Source organism: Mus caroli, unplaced genomic scaffold (assembly GCF_978045245.1).
Source record: "Mus caroli unplaced genomic scaffold, Mus_caroli_1 scaffold_8, whole genome shotgun sequence".
Lineage (NCBI taxonomy): Eukaryota > Metazoa > Chordata > Mammalia > Rodentia > Muridae > Mus > Mus caroli.
In genome coordinates, this window is record NW_028227263.1 from 126,473,757 (window position 1) to 126,490,648 (window position 16,892).

At 41.3% G+C, this 16,892-nt stretch overlaps 1 protein-coding gene across 1 annotated transcript in view; it reads right to left on the minus strand.

The window, feature by feature from the left end:
* Positions 1–5,360: 5,360 nt before the first annotated feature.
* The window catches only part of LOC110297752 (pregnancy-specific glycoprotein 22-like), a 31,713-nt gene continuing 20,181 nt past the window's right edge, over positions 5,361–16,892 (minus strand). The window contains 2 exon segments of the mRNA XM_021166710.2: positions 5,361–5,398; positions 5,401–5,454. Coding sequence (XP_021022369.2) covers positions 5,361–5,398; positions 5,401–5,454 — 92 coding nt within the window.

The window sequence follows — 16,892 nt, forward strand, 5'->3', positions numbered from 1 at the left end:
CCAGGAGGAGTGACTTCGAGTCACACCAGAAACACATGATTTCCTGTCTAGTACGTGGGCTGACAGACCTAGAATTGCTCAGAAATTCTCCAGAGGCAGGTGACTTAGGTCTAGAGTCAGATCTAACTGTCCATTTGTGCTCAATTCTTGGACAAGATGTCCCCTTAAGCAGCTGATGACCAAGATTAACATCAGCTCCTCCCTGATTCACAGACACCAGTGAAGGCCTCCAGGGTGGAGACACTGGATACGTGGCTGGAGACAGATAGCTTGTGCTTCACATCTGTCGCCTGTGGCCTATGTGAGGCTCATGTGGACTTTGTGTTCTCTGTGTCTCAGTTTTCCCATGACAGCACACTTGGGGAACAAATGCTGCAGTGTCTACAAAGAAGCCTTAATGGAAAGAGAGACCCATTGGTCGTGCAAACTTTATCTGCCTCAGTACAGGGGAACGCTAGGGCCAAGAAGTGGGAGTGGGTGGGTGGGGGAATGGATGGGGGAGCAGGTGGGGGACTTTGGGGATAGCATTGGAAATGTAAATGAAATAAATACCTAATAAAAATAAAATAAATAAATAATAAAATGTTTTTTTTTAAGTAGCCTTAAATATGAACAAGACCCTGACACTGGGGCAGAACAGCTATCCAGATCTATTCCTCAGCAGGAGAGAATTCACTAGACTTAATTGTCGAGGGCCGTACAGGAGGAACAACATTTGGAAATGACTTTAGAACTCATGGAATGTGGCCCACTGGTTACTACAGCCCATGAATGAGCCTCACTGTGACATGGCCAGAGGACTAGTGTCCTGAGGACTTCACGCTGTTATGAAGGTCTGCTCTGCTTGCTGCCCTCATATCCCTCTTCATCTAAATTATGTGAAAAATCTAAGGGGTCTTCCAGTCCCTCACTGGGCAATATTTCTGGCATTCACAATAATAATGATTGATCTCTTTCAGACATTGCTGCTGGGGCAGATTAATGATTCAAACCCCACCCTAGGAAAGAACTTAGTGATGTAGACTGTCCACAATGACCATCACCCTTAGAAAACATTTGGAAAAATAAAATTGTTAGTGAAACTATGTTGAGATGTTTTTACTACTGGATCTGATGTAGAAAGTCTTAGGGAACAATCTGAAGTTCAGAAAGTCACACTCTTAGTAGTTAAGCTAGGGCCTTTTATGGTCAGGGAACAAGAGCAATGGCAGCACTGACTGACCTGACTCTCATTGAGGCTGGCTAGTGATGATATTCCCATTTTTGCCCTCAGCTTCCTGATGAGATTTATTGAAAGTTGCAAATGAGTAATGTGCATTCTGAGGATTTAAGGTAGACTTTTATAGAAAATTTTGGCTTTGTAATTCTTTTAAGCTTTTTGCATGATTACTTTTAAAGATAAATGATAAACTAATTACTACCTTCTTTGTAAATTTCTTCCTGCCATTAAGAGAAACTGGCTGAGAAAACTACTTTGCTTGCTTACACTTTGTTAATCTATAATGAGTTGCTTAGTTACAAATGCACATGGGTTTTTGGAAATAATGTGTTCTCTTTACCTGCACTATATAATGTTATTTCTTGTAAAGAACTTTTATCATTAAGGCATGTTAGATTTTGTCAAAGACGTTTTTCTGCACCTAGAGAAGATAATATAGCTTATGTTTACAGTGTTTATATACACATATCTATCTATCTATCTATCCTATCTATTGGAATACTATTCCGATGTAAACACAAAGAAATAAAAAATAGCAGAAAAATGGGTGGAACTAGAAAGTAGACTGATCATAGGAACCAAAACCAACTCCAAAGACAAATGCCCCGTGTTCTTTCCCACTTGCAGTTTGTAATTAGTGTCTTCCAGAAAACTTCAGAGACCATGAGGACAGGGGACACAACAGTGATTCAAATGGAAGTGCCATCTGCTCTTCACTGTTCTAGGTCTCTTTTTCTTGGTGTGATAAAGAACACACTGAGCAACAACACTTTAGGAGAGAGTAAAAAGGGTTTTTTCCCTTGTGGGTCTGAGTCATTTTGTAACATGGAAGTATATCAAGGCACAAAACAAGATTATGGCTGGGAGATTCAGACAGCTCATAAGTCATTCTGTTCAATGTAACAGATTCCAACCCTGCTCACACTGCCCCAGGTCACCTGGAGTCAAGAGCCTGGAACAGTTATCTGGAGCCAGGACTTCCTGGCAGTCTCTTCTATTAAGATTGAAGAGCTCCCTTAGCCAGATTTGGTCTCAAGGATCTTTTTCTCAGGCTGCATTTGTGGTGAGACCCACACAATCTGGGCTTATCGTGATTCTTTGGCTGAGTTACTTCCCCCAAAAGTATATTTTGCTCTCAACAGTGTGAATTCAAATAAAACATTCATATATTTTAGTTTGTGTACTCTAGGTGTTTCCTGCACTAAATTCTAAAACCCCAGTGTGGACACAACATACTGGCAGGAAGCAGGAACAGTCAAGACCAGTGTGTGTACCATAAAAACATCCCACCTAGCACCCAGAGGTCACACAAACCATTGACTGTTTTCATGGTGATACACATGTGTTTGTGTAGGTTCAACCTCAGCATTTGAGATTTGAAGTCTCAAGATATCCTGTACCCAGCTGTATGGTGTTCTCTGTAAGGGCAGTGATCCACTGGTGTACATTGTGCCTCTCACACTGTATGCAGACCCCAAAAGGTTTTGATTGGCGGCTCTTTCAAACTGTGCAAGTCCATGGCTGTCAACCCCAGTTTCCCCTTGTGTCAGTGAAAGGCTTGAAACTCTCTGTCCATTAAGAACAAATGGAACATTTTCCCCTTGGGCTATATTGTGCACCAATAGTGAGCAGAGCAGCGTGGGGAGGGTACCAGCAGCTTGAAAGTGAGGCAAAAAGCTGGAGAGATGGGTTAGTGGTTAAGAGAACCAGTTGCTCTTTCAGAGGACGTGGGTTCAATTTCCAGCACCCACGGGATGACTCATCATGGCCTTTAACTCCTGTTCTAGGAGGTCTGATGGCCTCTTCAGACTTCTGCAGGTACCATATGCATGTGTGTTGTACACAGACTTAAACACACACAAATAAATATCTAAATTTTCCTTCAGAAAAATGAATGAAAAATATGGCTGGAAGAAGAGAAAGAGGGGAATCTTTACATTTGGTAGGAATCTGGGTCCTGTGTCCTAAGCAGACATGTTCATTCCTCTGCCTCAGTGTGTGTGTCACAGGGTTTGTAGTACTGGTAGGAGACTTTGGAGTATGTGGGAGCAATATGACATGACCTATTTTCAGTCAGTGCCCCTGACCATGTCATTCCCCCTATGTAATCTCTGCTCACTCTGAAGAGCATTTGTGGGTGGATCAATGTCTTCACTAACTTCTTCCTCTAGAGACCCTAGGTCATCTCTTTATCATTCACTTTATGAGGTTTATTTTACCTTAGTGTATGTGTGTGCTTGTGTACTATATGCATACAGGAGCCCTCTGAGGCAGGTGACTGTATGGAATCACCTGGAGCTGGAATTACATGGCTTTGTGAAGTCGCCTAAAATGGATGCTGGGAACTGAACTCTGGTCTTCTGGGAATGCAGCAAGCACCCTTAACCACTGAGCATCTCCCTAGCCCACCATTCTCATTTTCTTGTTTTATTCCCTTTGTGGTTCCAGCCAACCCCTCCCTAATTTTACTTTCAAGATGCCAGTCTGCCTTCCAGTCCATGACAACTAGAGCTTCAGAAAAAAGAAATCTGCCTATGTTTGTGGGAAGGAGCAGTGCCTAGAAAAGGCTCAGACTCCTGTGGAAGAATAACTGAAAGGATGGATGAATTCATTCATTCATTCATTCATTCATTGATGAGTATACCAACACAGTGACTTTTGAGAGAGTCTCATGGCAGTAGATAACAAAATAAGCTAATATTCAGTTTTATTTTTAAGTTTACATTATTTATGCATTTTACGTGTGTCAGACAGACAGAGGATATGTGTGTGTTTTCGTGAGTGGGAAAATGCTTCTGTTAGCATAAGAAGGTTAGAGGGCATGAAGGAGTTGGTCCTCTCGTTCCACCATGAGTGATTTGGACATTGAACTCAGCACATCAGCCTTGTCAGCAAGTGCCTTTACCCACAGAACCATCTCAGTGGCTCGGCCTGGTATGATATTCATTTGGAGACTCACTCTCTCATAGCTGGTAGCCTGGGTCTTTGGTCTTCAGCATATAATGGCCAATGGTGATTGACTTCGAAGAGAGAACAGTCTGGATTTTCCACATCCTTTATCGTGTGCTCTTCACTGAGAACTTCCTGTAGATTAGCTTCTGTCCCCCTCTGCCTTGCACAACCCCCACAAGAGCAAGCCCTAAGTCCTCTCTCAAGCTCTTATCTTAGGAGCCATTCTCTCAACCCCCTCCTCCTGTCCACTGTCAAGACAATGCCACCTCATCTATGTGTTAGGACACAGGGCTGTAGCTTTAGGCCACTTTCCTACAGCCTTAATCAGGCCACACCTCCTGCAGATCACTCTAGAGCAGAGTGGAGGAGCTGTCTGTGCTGAGACCCAATTACTCTCAGTTTATAATCCCATGCTCCTCCATGTTCCTTGTCACACTACGCTGAACTACATCACATAGTGTGCAGCTTCCTACTGCCCCTTTAAGGTTACAAAGGATTAGGCTTTTCCTTTGTCTGGGATTGGAAGAACACTGCTCAATGGTGTGGCCCAGAAATGAAGAGTGCTCTCAGAAGAGGCTCCTCAGCCCTCTCCACACTCTCAGAACAGCTACTTCTCCTTCTCTCACTCTCCCTAGCTCTCTCTTATTTTCATTCTCTTTCTTTAAGAAGAATTTCTTTAAAAGTGCATTGTTTTAGAATTTTCTACACGATCATTGCATTCAATCACTTTCTCTACTACCCCTCCTCCCATGCCTTCTCCTCTTTCTCAACTTCATGATTTCTTCTTCAACTATCATTATTACATTTCTGTATATAAATATATAAATACTACCTGTTGGATCCATTTAGTGCTACCCATGTGTAAATGTGTTTATCTGACCACTTGGGATTGGTTAACCTATCGGGGGCTCATCCCTGGAAAATACTGACTCTCCTTCTCTCAGTACTCATTAATTACTAAAGCTCTTTATATAGGAGAGGATCCTCTTGAGATTTGTCCATCAATGCTGGCATGTCAATTGGTGTTGACATGACTGTGGAAGAGGCCATGTGGATGACATACCTTGGCTGCAGCTTTCCTGTCATATATTAAAGACAAAAATCTCACTATAGACATCCTGGTTCTCTTGCTTTTATATTCTTTCCACTTCCCCTTCTAAAAATGTACCCAGACCCTCAAACAAAGAGGTTATGGTACAGACAGATCAGTTGGTGATGGAAACCCATGGTGTCAGTTGTTCCCTGCATTCCAATCAATCTTGGATTTCTTTGGTGGTCCTCATCTGTAAAAAGAAGAAAAGAAGAAGAAGAAGAAGAAGAAGAAGAAGAAGAAGAAGAAGAAGAAGAAGAAGAAGAAGAAGAAGAAGAAGAAGAAGAAGAAGAAGAAGAAGCAGCTTCTTTTATGATGGTGATAGCAACATTTATCTGTAGATATAATAATGTATATTTAAAATGAACCTAGAAATTATACTGATTTAGAAAAGAAGCCACTTAGGTTCTCCTCTATGATCCATGACCTCACTAGCCATGAGTATTTGATTAAGATTCTAGAACCAGGCATGATTTCCCTCCTACTGAGCAGAACTTATATCCAATTACACAGTTGTTGGTTTCCTACAAGACGGCCATGCCACTGTTGCACCATTAGGGATCTTGCCATGGTGTTCAGAGCTATGGTTTTATAGGATCACAACTGAGTAGGACTATGGATTGTTTTCCTCTGCTCTCTGTTGTCAGCTTGCCTAGAACCTCAGTTAGGTGGTTTCTGGTTCAGATTCAGCTAGACACCTCCAACCTTGTGTACCAATTTTGTGTCCCAAAAGTTCATGGTGTCTTCAACAAGAAGAATCTATCTACAATTTCTAGGAGGCAACCAAGGGTAACATCAATGTTATATATCACTTGGGAATTCTTGAACTAAACTGAACAACAATTTGAAGTGAGGTTTCTTATCCCTGACACTGTATTTTTGTTAGTCCATGGCTCTTAGGGGGAGTAGTACAGCCTCATTTAAATATACATGCTTAGATAAATACAAACTAATATGATCTTCTAGTAGATTTTTCAAACCTCTTTAGTGTTATTTATACCTCCACTTCCTTCTCCTTCATTATTGCCCTTACTCCTTCTCCACAATAAAGACCTCCCTGTTTTTTTCCCATTTCCTCTCCATAGCACCTGGACCCAATATTCTATTTCCCAGTGCTCCTCCTGCCTCAGGGTCTTTTAATTGAGGAAGGAGGGCCCAGGCCACTGTGGGCAGCACCATCCCTAGGCAGATGGTCCTTGGTCATACAGGTTGTATAAGAAAATTAGCTAAGCATAAGCCAGAGAGTCAGCCACTGAATGAGCCAGCCATAATCTTTTTTTGTGCCTTGATATCCTTCCATGCTACAAAATGACCCAGACCCAGAAGGGAAATGGACCTTTTACTCTACCCTAAAGTGCTGTTGCTCAGTGTATTCTTTCACACCAAGAAAAAGAGACATAGAGCAGTGTAAGGGGAAGAGCAGATGGCACATCCATTTGAATCAATGTTGTGTTCCCTGTCCTCACGGTCTCTTAACTTTCCTGGTTTCTCTGGCTATCTGTGGTTAAGCTCATATATCTGAAGACACTAATCTGCTAACTGCAAGTGAGAAAGAATATAGGGCATTTGTCTTTGGTCTTGGTTTTGGTTCCTATGATCAGTACATTTTCTAGTTCCACCCATTTTTCTGTTAGTTTTCTTATTTCTTTGTCTTTAAATCTGAACGGTATTTCAATAGATAGATAGATAGATAGATAGATAGATAGATAGATAGATAGATAGATAGAACACTCTTAAACATAACCTATTATGATCATCACATTAGGTACAGAAAAAAGTCTTTGACAAAATTTGACGTGCCTTCATGCTAAAAGTCCTTGATGAAGTAAGGGATGGAGGGAGCATACATTAATATAATAAAGACTATATGTAGCAAGACTACAACCAATAGCATTGAAAAGAGGAAAATGTTGAAGCAATCCCTCTTAAACCAGGAAGCAGACAAGCTGCCTACTATCTTCACTCCTCCTCAATACAGGACTGGAAGCACTGACTGGAGCAATTATACAGCAGAAGGAAATTAAAGGGATACAAATAGGGAAAGAAGTCTAAGTGTCCCTATTTGCAGAAGGCATGATATTATACAGAAGAGATTCTAAAATTCCAACAGAAAGCATCAAGAAGCAAGAATCTCAGCAAAGTGTCAGGATACAAAACCAATCTATGATAGTCAGTAGTTTCTCTCTCCAGCAACAGCAAACACACTATGAAACATGTCATGGCCAACTACCATAGGCAGTGACCTCACAAAACCTAGGAGCAGGAGAGAAAGAGAGAGGACATATGTTTAAAATGGCCATGAATCTAAACAAAATTTTCAAAAAAGGAAAAATAGATGACTGAAAAAAATCCCCAAAAGTGTTCATCATCCTTAGCAATTAGGGAAATGTAAATTAAAACTACATTGAGATTTCACATTATCCCATTCAGAATGGCTGACACCCTACAAAACTGCTGATGGGGGCGTAGGGAGAGGGGAGCTCTCATTCACTATTGGTGGGGTTACAAACTGGTGCAACCCCTATAGGAATCCTATGGAGTACTAGCAATAATTAATTAATAATAATAATAATAATAATAACCTGCCACATAACCCAGCTACCCCACTCCTGGCATTTGATCAAAGGACTTGACATCCTACTCCACAGACTCCTGCTCAGTCATGGTCATTGCTACTCTAGGCATAGGAGCTAGAAAATGGAGACAACTTAAACAGCCTTCAACTGATGGATAGGTGACAAAAGTTGTGTATACACACAATGAAATAATTTTCTGAGCGTGGATGATGTGTCTTTATATCACCCCCTAGAGAACATGAGAAGACCTGCAGTTCATGTCTGTGTCTACAGCAGGAATGGCCTCCAGGCTCAAGTGCTGTGAGGTGGCCTGACACTTGGGCACAAGTGTGTTGTGGGGCTAGTCATCCTGCTCACTGTGATTCCAAGCAGTGAGAGGTGAATCTAAGGAGGGTTCAAGATTTGTTCTGGGAACTCCTGGTCCAGAGACAGAGATGATATGCATCCAGAGGATGGGTAGAATCAGGATGGGCAGTATCAGCAAATACCTCCAAATGATTGAAGGAAAGTCCTGATATAGTATCTTGACACTGAAGGCAGAGATTGATAGAATAGGGGTTGCACCTGCACTTGTCTGGTCTGACCCTCAGTCTATTCTCTTTCCCCAAAGGATGGAAATAGCTTTGCATATGAGTACAGAGAATATTACATATGGTTTAAATGAGTCTGTTCTATGCTCAGCACCAGAGACTCTGTTCTATTTGCCTTTCTGCTGCTGTGATATCAGCAATTTATGGAGCAAAGGATTTATTTGCCTGACACCTTAAGGCCAAAGCCATTTCTAAGTGAAGATAGGACAGAAATTTGAGACAGGAACTTGAATGCAGGAGCTGATGAGGAAAGGTAATTGTCAGCTCTGTCTTTTTGTCTCTGTATCTATCAATATATCTGTCTCTGTGTGTGTTTCTCTGTCTCTGCTTCTCTATGTGCCTCTATCTATTCATATATCTATCTACCTATCTATATATCTGGCCTCAGTTTAGCTAACTTACATAGACAACCCAAGACCACCTACATAGGGATGGCACTACCATAGTAACCTCCATCCTCCTACATTAAGACAATCAAGACAATTCATCACAAACAATTCTGAAGAGTGACCTGATTAAGATGTCTCTGTTGAGAACTAGTCACTACATGGATACTTCATGACCTGTCGTTTTGACAGTTAGTGTGCTACTCAGGACAGGACACTCCCAATTCTCTAAGAGAGTGCACATTATTATCTATGAGCACCACATGTGCTCACACAGCTGGATATTCAGAGCCAGGACTCAGCTCTGAGGGGTCCTACCCTGAGGTTCACATTTCCAATTCCCTGATTCTGATTTTCTGATGTCCATCATTGACCTATGCTTAACCTTAAGAAGAACCAATTAAATAGCATCGTCAAATCATTGTAAACCTCTATTATCCTGACTCAGGAAGGCCAGCCAGACAACTTCTTCAACCACAGAGCAGAGCCAGTCACATGTGAAGCAGGAACATATCTAGGAGCAGACCTCTGAGCTGCTGGCCCCCATCTCTGAGTTTTCTCTTCTCATGTGGGAAATAGAAGGGTATTATCACAGGTCAAAACCAGGGTATACAGTCTACAGAACAGCCATTGTAGACATTAATGGAGGGGACAGAAGGTCATGAGTTTGTGACAAAATTCAGTTGGCATGCCCTTAAGGACATTCTTTACTGGGAAGCCCCTGCAACTACCCTAAACAGCCTAAGGCTTAGAGGTATTGGAATAACATTTCAGGTTGAGATAAAAGAAATCAGAGATGCAAGGAGAGGAAGGCTCAGGAGTGAAACATCAAGTTGAGAGTAGTAGCATTGACTGGTACTCAGTGCCAGTCCTCATGACTCAGATTAGAGTGTCCTATGGATGTCAAACAGCCTCAGCCTATCACCTTCTGACAGGCTCTGACCACTTATCCACCATAGGGTAGATTATATCCTGAATCTCATGTTCACATGTTAATGCTACCAAGTTCCCAGCCTCCACTAGGCTGGAGTTGTTACTTGTGGTTGTGTGTAACAGTGTTGTGCAGAAGGCAGACAGGAGATTCCCCTTTGTGGGTCCTCTGACCAATGCAAGTACTTTTTTCCACTAATGCTGACATCTCATCTCTCTGCCAACCACTGTCCAAGGAAAAGGCATGAAGAGGTAAATCACAGGCAGATGCAGGGGACCTGAGTGCTCAGAGATGGTGGGGCATCCTGTGTGAGCTAATCTATAGAGCATGGTGGTAGACAGACCTAGGACTGCCTTACAGCACATAGCATTGTGTCCCTCCAGATGCACTGACCTCCACTGCTGAGCGTGAGCCCATGCCCACCCCCAAGGCTTTGCTGGATAAGCCTGCCCCACAGGTAGGTTGGAATGAGAGTTCCCATGTTGCTTCAGTGAGAAGCCTCAGAGCCTGTCCTCAGGACTTGAAGTGCAAACAGGAACCTGAGCCAAAAGACAAAGAGTAGGCCCTCTCTCAGCTCAGTAGTACAGCTGGACCACAACAGGAGCCATTCTGATCAGATGTTTCATGATGATTGACACGAGCCACTACTGTTTTATGGGAGCATGAATCTAGGAATAATCTATGAGCATGAAGGGTCAGGCAGGTTTTGCAACAGAGCCTTTTAGTCCTTAGTTATTAACATCCCTTCTCTCAGATGTATGAACCACATGGAGAGCTTACTTGAGGTTTAGGTGGATAAAGATAATCTGACCTATAGAAACTAGTCACTAGACCTTGCTGAAAATCACCTGATGGGCCAGGTATATTCAACATATGTGTTACTTTGTATATAGCACCTGACACAAGATAGAGACACCTGGAGAAACTCAAGAAATTGCCTCCATTATCTTGATCTGTGGGTGTATACCTGAAGCATTTACTTGGTTATTTATTGATATAAAAAGGCACAGCCCACTGTGGATGGTGCCATTCCTACACAGGTGGACCTGAGATGTACAAGGAGAAGGTAACTGAACAGGTAACTGGAGTGAAGCCAGGCAGCATCTTTCCTCCATAGTCCCTGCTATAGTTACCACAGATTAGAATAATGATATAAATAAATGATAATAGAAAAATCACTGGATCAAAAATTTATTCTTCAGACAAACAATATTGACAACCTTTAATGAGATTAACATTGTGTTTACAAGATTAACATTAATACCAGAACTGAAATTTGAGACCTAACTATCCATTCTTCAGAATACTAAAAACTCCACAAGCACTAAATACTTATGTGCTAACTGTAGATTGACTGAGAAGAAGCAGACACATGCCCAGAAGTTCCAGAACCTACAGAGATAGAAGCATGAAGAGACACAAAACAGATTCCATGAGTAACTCATAAGTGAATCAATGAAGACATTAGGCAAGTGTGAACAGATTTTAATGATGAAAACAGACAAACTAGAAATAGAAGACAATGCCAGTGCGATAGGGGTGCATGTAGATACCAAAACCAACTCAGGATGCAAAGAGGACACTGACAGCTTTCCCTCTAAGAGCATGATCAACACAGGGATGCTGCTGTGACCACTTCTGGTTGATATTCCCTTAGGAATCCTAAATACAATTCGGCAACACAAAGAAATAGAAGGTGGTCAGCTATAGAATATATCTATATATAACATGAAAGTTATTTGGAGAAAATTCTAAAGGATCTATAGAAGTTTAAGGGACTGGTGACCAAAACACACACCTGAGCTGTGCTTCTAGAAATATTGACATCAAATAACAAGATGACATGTTTGGTCAAATGTATAGACAACAGGAGATGGAGTGAGACACTGCTGGAAGGAGCAGGATAAGTTTAGAAATGCTACAGAAATGAACAGTGGTGATGGTCACATGACAATATAAATGAGCTTTATACTACCCAGCTATGTGCTTCAAAAAAGCTAAAGGCTTTCAGAGCAGGGGAGGGAGCAATCTTGGTTCCCAGGTCCCTCAAAGACCAGTCTGCGCAGGTCAGCTCACAGACTACGAAGGGTGAGCGAGCAGACTGCAGAAACGACACAGCTTCTGGGATAGACCCTATTTCGGGCTCCAGACATACAGGCATCTTCCCCGCCAGAGGAGAGATGTCCAACTGGGAGGGCTCTGACCACCAGAGCAGGTGAGAGAGCCATCTTGTGTCCCATGTCCCTTGGAGACCAATCTGTGCAGGTGAGCATGCAGACTGCAGAGGCAACAAATCTTCTGGGACAGGCCCTGTTTCGGGCCTTCATCTTCAGCCAGGAGGCAGGTCTGAACGCCAGATATCTGTGCACCTTCCATGAAAGAGAAGAGCTTGCCTGCAGAGAGTACTCTGACCACTGAGACTCAGGAGAGAGCTAGACTCCGAGGTCTGCTGACAGAGGCTAACAGAATCACAGGAGGAACAAGCTCCAACCAGAGACAACTATAACAACTAACTCCAGAGATTACCAGATGGCAAAAGGCAAATGTAAGAATCTTACTAACAGAAACCAAGACCACTCACCATCATCAGAACCCAGCACTCCCACCTCAGCCAGTCCTGAATACCCCAACACACCCGAAAAGCAAGACTCGGATTTACAAGCATATCCCATGATGCTGGTAGAGGACATCAAGAAGGGCTTTAAGCCCTTTTGGTTGATGCCAGCACCACCAGCACCGGGTCACCTCATATGAAGAGTTGACAGACACACCCACAGTCCCTAGAGGACTCTCCATGCCATCTTAGGACCACTGACTAGACAGCTCCACGCTCCTCAAAGGAGACACCACTTCCAGGCACTATAACACGCCCAGGGTCTTTGACAACAGAATCCCAGGATAAAAGAAGGTTGGTCACACCAGTATTTCAGGGTCTCAGAGGAACTTGACTGCCAAGAACTCTGACACACCCAGGATCTCAGGTTCACAGGAGCCCACAAACAAAGGATCACAGAGAAATCTGGACTCTGAGGAATCCTGAATCAACTGGGATTATAGGAAGGACAGGCTCCAATCAGATATATTGAGGACAGCAAATACTTGAGATAATCAGATGGCAGGAGGCAAGCGTAAGAACAGAAACAACAGAAGGTTACTTGGCATCATCAGAACCAAACACTCCCACCATAGGAAGTCCTGGATACACCATCACACCAGAAAAGCAAGACATGGATCTAAAGTCACTTCTTATGATGATGGCAGAGAAGAAAATACAGGAAAACACAGGTAAACAGCTAGAAGCCTTTAGAGAAGAAATACAAAAATGCCTTAGAGAGTTAAAGTAAAACACTACCAAACAGGTTATGGAATTGAACAAAACCATTCAGGATCTAAAAATGGAAGTAGAAACAATAAAGAAAACCCAAAGGGAGACAACTCTGGAGATAGAAACCAAAGGAAAGAAATTAGGAAACATAGATACGAAAATCCGCAACAAAATACAAGAAATGGAAGAATCTCAAGTGCAGAAGAATCCATAGGGAACATGGACACAACAATCAAAGAAAATGCAAAATGCACAAAGATCCTAACTCAAAACATCCAGGAAATCCAGGACACAATGAGAAGACCAAACCTACAGATAATAGGAGTAGATAAGAATAAAGATTTTCAACTTAAAGGGCCAGCAAATATCTTCAACAAAATTATAAAAGAAAACGAACCAAACCTAAAAACAGAGATGCCCATGAACATACAAGAAACCTACAGAACTCCAAATAGACTGGACCAGAAAAGAAATTCCTCCCGACACATAATAATCAGAACAACAAATGCACTAAATAAAGACAAAATATTAAAAGCAGCAAGGCAAAAAGGTCAAGTGAGATATAAAGGCAAGCCTATTAGAATTACTCCAGACTTCTCACCAGAGACTATGAAAGCCAGAAGATCCTGGACAGATGTTATACAGACACTAAGAAAACACAAATGGCAGCCCAGGCTACTATACCCAGCAAAACTCTCAATTACCATATGGAGAAACCAAAGTATTCCATGACAAAACCAAATTCACACAATATCTTTCCACAAATCCAGCCCTTCAAAGAATAAAAACAGGAAAAACAAATAATACAAGGATGGAAACCACGCCCTAGAAAAAGCAAGAAAGTAATCCTTCAATAAAACTACGAGAAGACGGCCACAAGAACAGAATGCCAACTCTAACAACAAAAATAATAGGAAGTAACAATTACTTTTCCTTAATATCTCTTAATATCAATGGACTCAATTCCCCAATAAAAAGACATAGACTAACAGACTAGCTACACAAACAGGACCCAACATTTTGCTGCAGGAAACCCATCTCAGGGAAAAAGAGAGACACTACCTCAGAGTGAAAGGCTGGAAAACAATTTTCTAAGCAAACGGTCTGAAGAAATAAGCTGGAATAGCCATTCTAATATCGAATAAAATCAACTTCCAACCCAAAGTTATCAAAAAAGACAAGGAGGGGTACTTCATACTCATCAAAGGTAAAATCTTCCAAGAGGAACTCTCAATTCTGAATATCTATGCTCCAAATACAAGAGCAGCCACATTCATTAAAGAAACTTTAGTAAAGCTCAAAGCACACATTGCACCTCACACAATAATAGTGGGAGACTTCAACACCCCACTTTCATCAATGGACTGATCATGGAAACAGAAACTAAACAGGGACACAGTGAAACTAACAGAAGTTGTGAAACAAATGGATTTAAAAGATATCTACAGAACATTTTATCCTAAAACAAAAGGATATACCTTCTTCTCAGCACCTCATGGTACCTTCTCCAAAATTGACCATATAATTGGTCACAAAACAGGCCTCAACAGATATAAAAATATTGAAATTGTCCCATGCATCCTATCAGATCTCCATGGATTAAGGCTGATCTTCAATAACAACATAAATAATAGAAAGCCAACATTCACGTGGAAACTGAACAACACTCTTCTCAATGATACCTTAGTCAAGGAAGAAATAAAGAAATTAAGGACTTTTAAGAGTTTAATGAAAATGAAGCCACAGCATACCCAAACTTATGGGACACAATGAAAGCATTTCTAAGAGGGAAAGTCATAGCTCTGAGTGCCTCCAAAAAGAAACTAGAAAGAGCACACACTAGCAGATTCACAACACGCCTAAAAGCTCCAGACCAAAAGGAAGCAAATTCATCCAAGCGGAGTAGACTACAGGAAATAATCAAACTCAGGGCCGAAATCAACCAAGTGGAAACAAGAAGAACTATTCAAAGAATCAACCAAACGAGGAGCTGGTTCTTTGAGAAAATCAACAAGATAGATAAACCCTTAGCCAGACTCACTAGAGGGCAAAGGGACAGCATCTTAATTAACAAAATCAGAAATGAAAAGGGAGACATAACAACAGATCCTTAAGAAATCCAAAACACCATCAGATCCTTCTACAAAAGGCTATACTCAACAAAACTGGATAACCTGGATGAAATCGACAAGTTTCTAGACAGATACCAGGTACCAAAGTTAAATCAGGATCAGGTTAATGATCTAAACAGTCCTATATCCCCTAAAGAAATAGAAGCAGTCATTAATAGTCTCCTAACCAAAAAAAGCCCAGGACCAGATGGGTTAGTGCAGAGTTCTATCAGGCCTTCAAAGAAGATCTAATCCCAGTTCTTCACAAACTATTCCACAAAATAGAAACAGAAGGTACTCTACCCAATTCATTCTATGAAGCCAGAATAACTCTGATACCTACACCACACAAAGACCCAACAAAGATAGAGGACTTCAGACCCATTTCCTTTATGAATATCCATGCAAAAATGCTCAATAAAATTCTTGCTAACCAAATCCAAGAACACATCAAAACAATCATCCATCCTGACCAAATAGGCTTCATTCGAGGGATGCAGGGATGGTTTAATATACAGAAATCCATCAATGTAATCCACTATATAAACAAACTCAAAGACAAAAACCATATGATCATCTCTTTAGCTGCTGAGAAAGCATTTGACAAAATCCAACACCCATTCATGATAAAAGTCTTGGAAAGATCAGGAATTCAAGGCCCATATCTAAACATAATAAAACCAATATACAGCAAACCAGTAGCCAACATCAAAGTAAATGGTGAGAAGCTGGAAGCAATCCCTCTAAAATCAGGGACTAGACAAGGCTGCCCACTGTCTCCCTTCCTATTCAATATAGTACTTAAAGTCCTAGCCAGAGCAATTAGACAACAAAAGGAGATCAAGGGGCTACAAATTAGAAAGGAAGAAGGCAAAATATCACTATTTGCAGATGATATGGTAGCATATATAAGTGGCCCCACAAATTCCACCAGAGAACTTCTAAACCTGATAAAGAGCTTCAGTGCAGTAACTGATATAAAATTAACTCAAACAAATCAATGGCCTTTTTCTACACAAAGGATAAATGGACTCAGAAAGAAATTAGGGAAACAACACCCTTCACAATAGTCACAAATAATATACAATATCTTGGTGTAACTCTAAGGAAGTGAAAGATCTGTATGATAAGAACTTCAAGTCTCTGAAGAAAGAGATTAAAGAAGATCTCAGAAGATGGAAAGATCTCCCATGCTCATAGATTGGCAGGATTAATATAGTCAAAAAGGCTATCCTGCTAAAAGCAATCTACAGATTCAATGCAAATCCCATCAAAATTCCAACTCAATTCTTCACAGAGATAGAAAGGGCAATTTGGGGCTGGAGAGATGACTCAGTGGTTAAGAGCGCTGACTGCTCTTCCAAAGGTCCTGAGTTCAAATCCCAGCAACCACATGGTGGCTCACAACCATCCATAATGAAATCTGATGCCCTCTTCTGGAGTCTGAAGACAGCTACAGTGTACTTACATATAATAAATAAATAAATAATTTAAAAAAAAAAGAAAGGGCAATTTGCAAATTCATCTGGAATAATTAAAAACCAAGGATACCAAAAACTATTCTAAACAATAAAAGAAAACTCTGGTGGAATCACTATGCCGGACATTAAGCTGTACTACAGAGCAATTGTGATAAAAACTACATGGTACTGTTACAGCGACAGACAGGTAGATCAATGGAATAGAATTGAAGACCCAGAAATGAATCCACA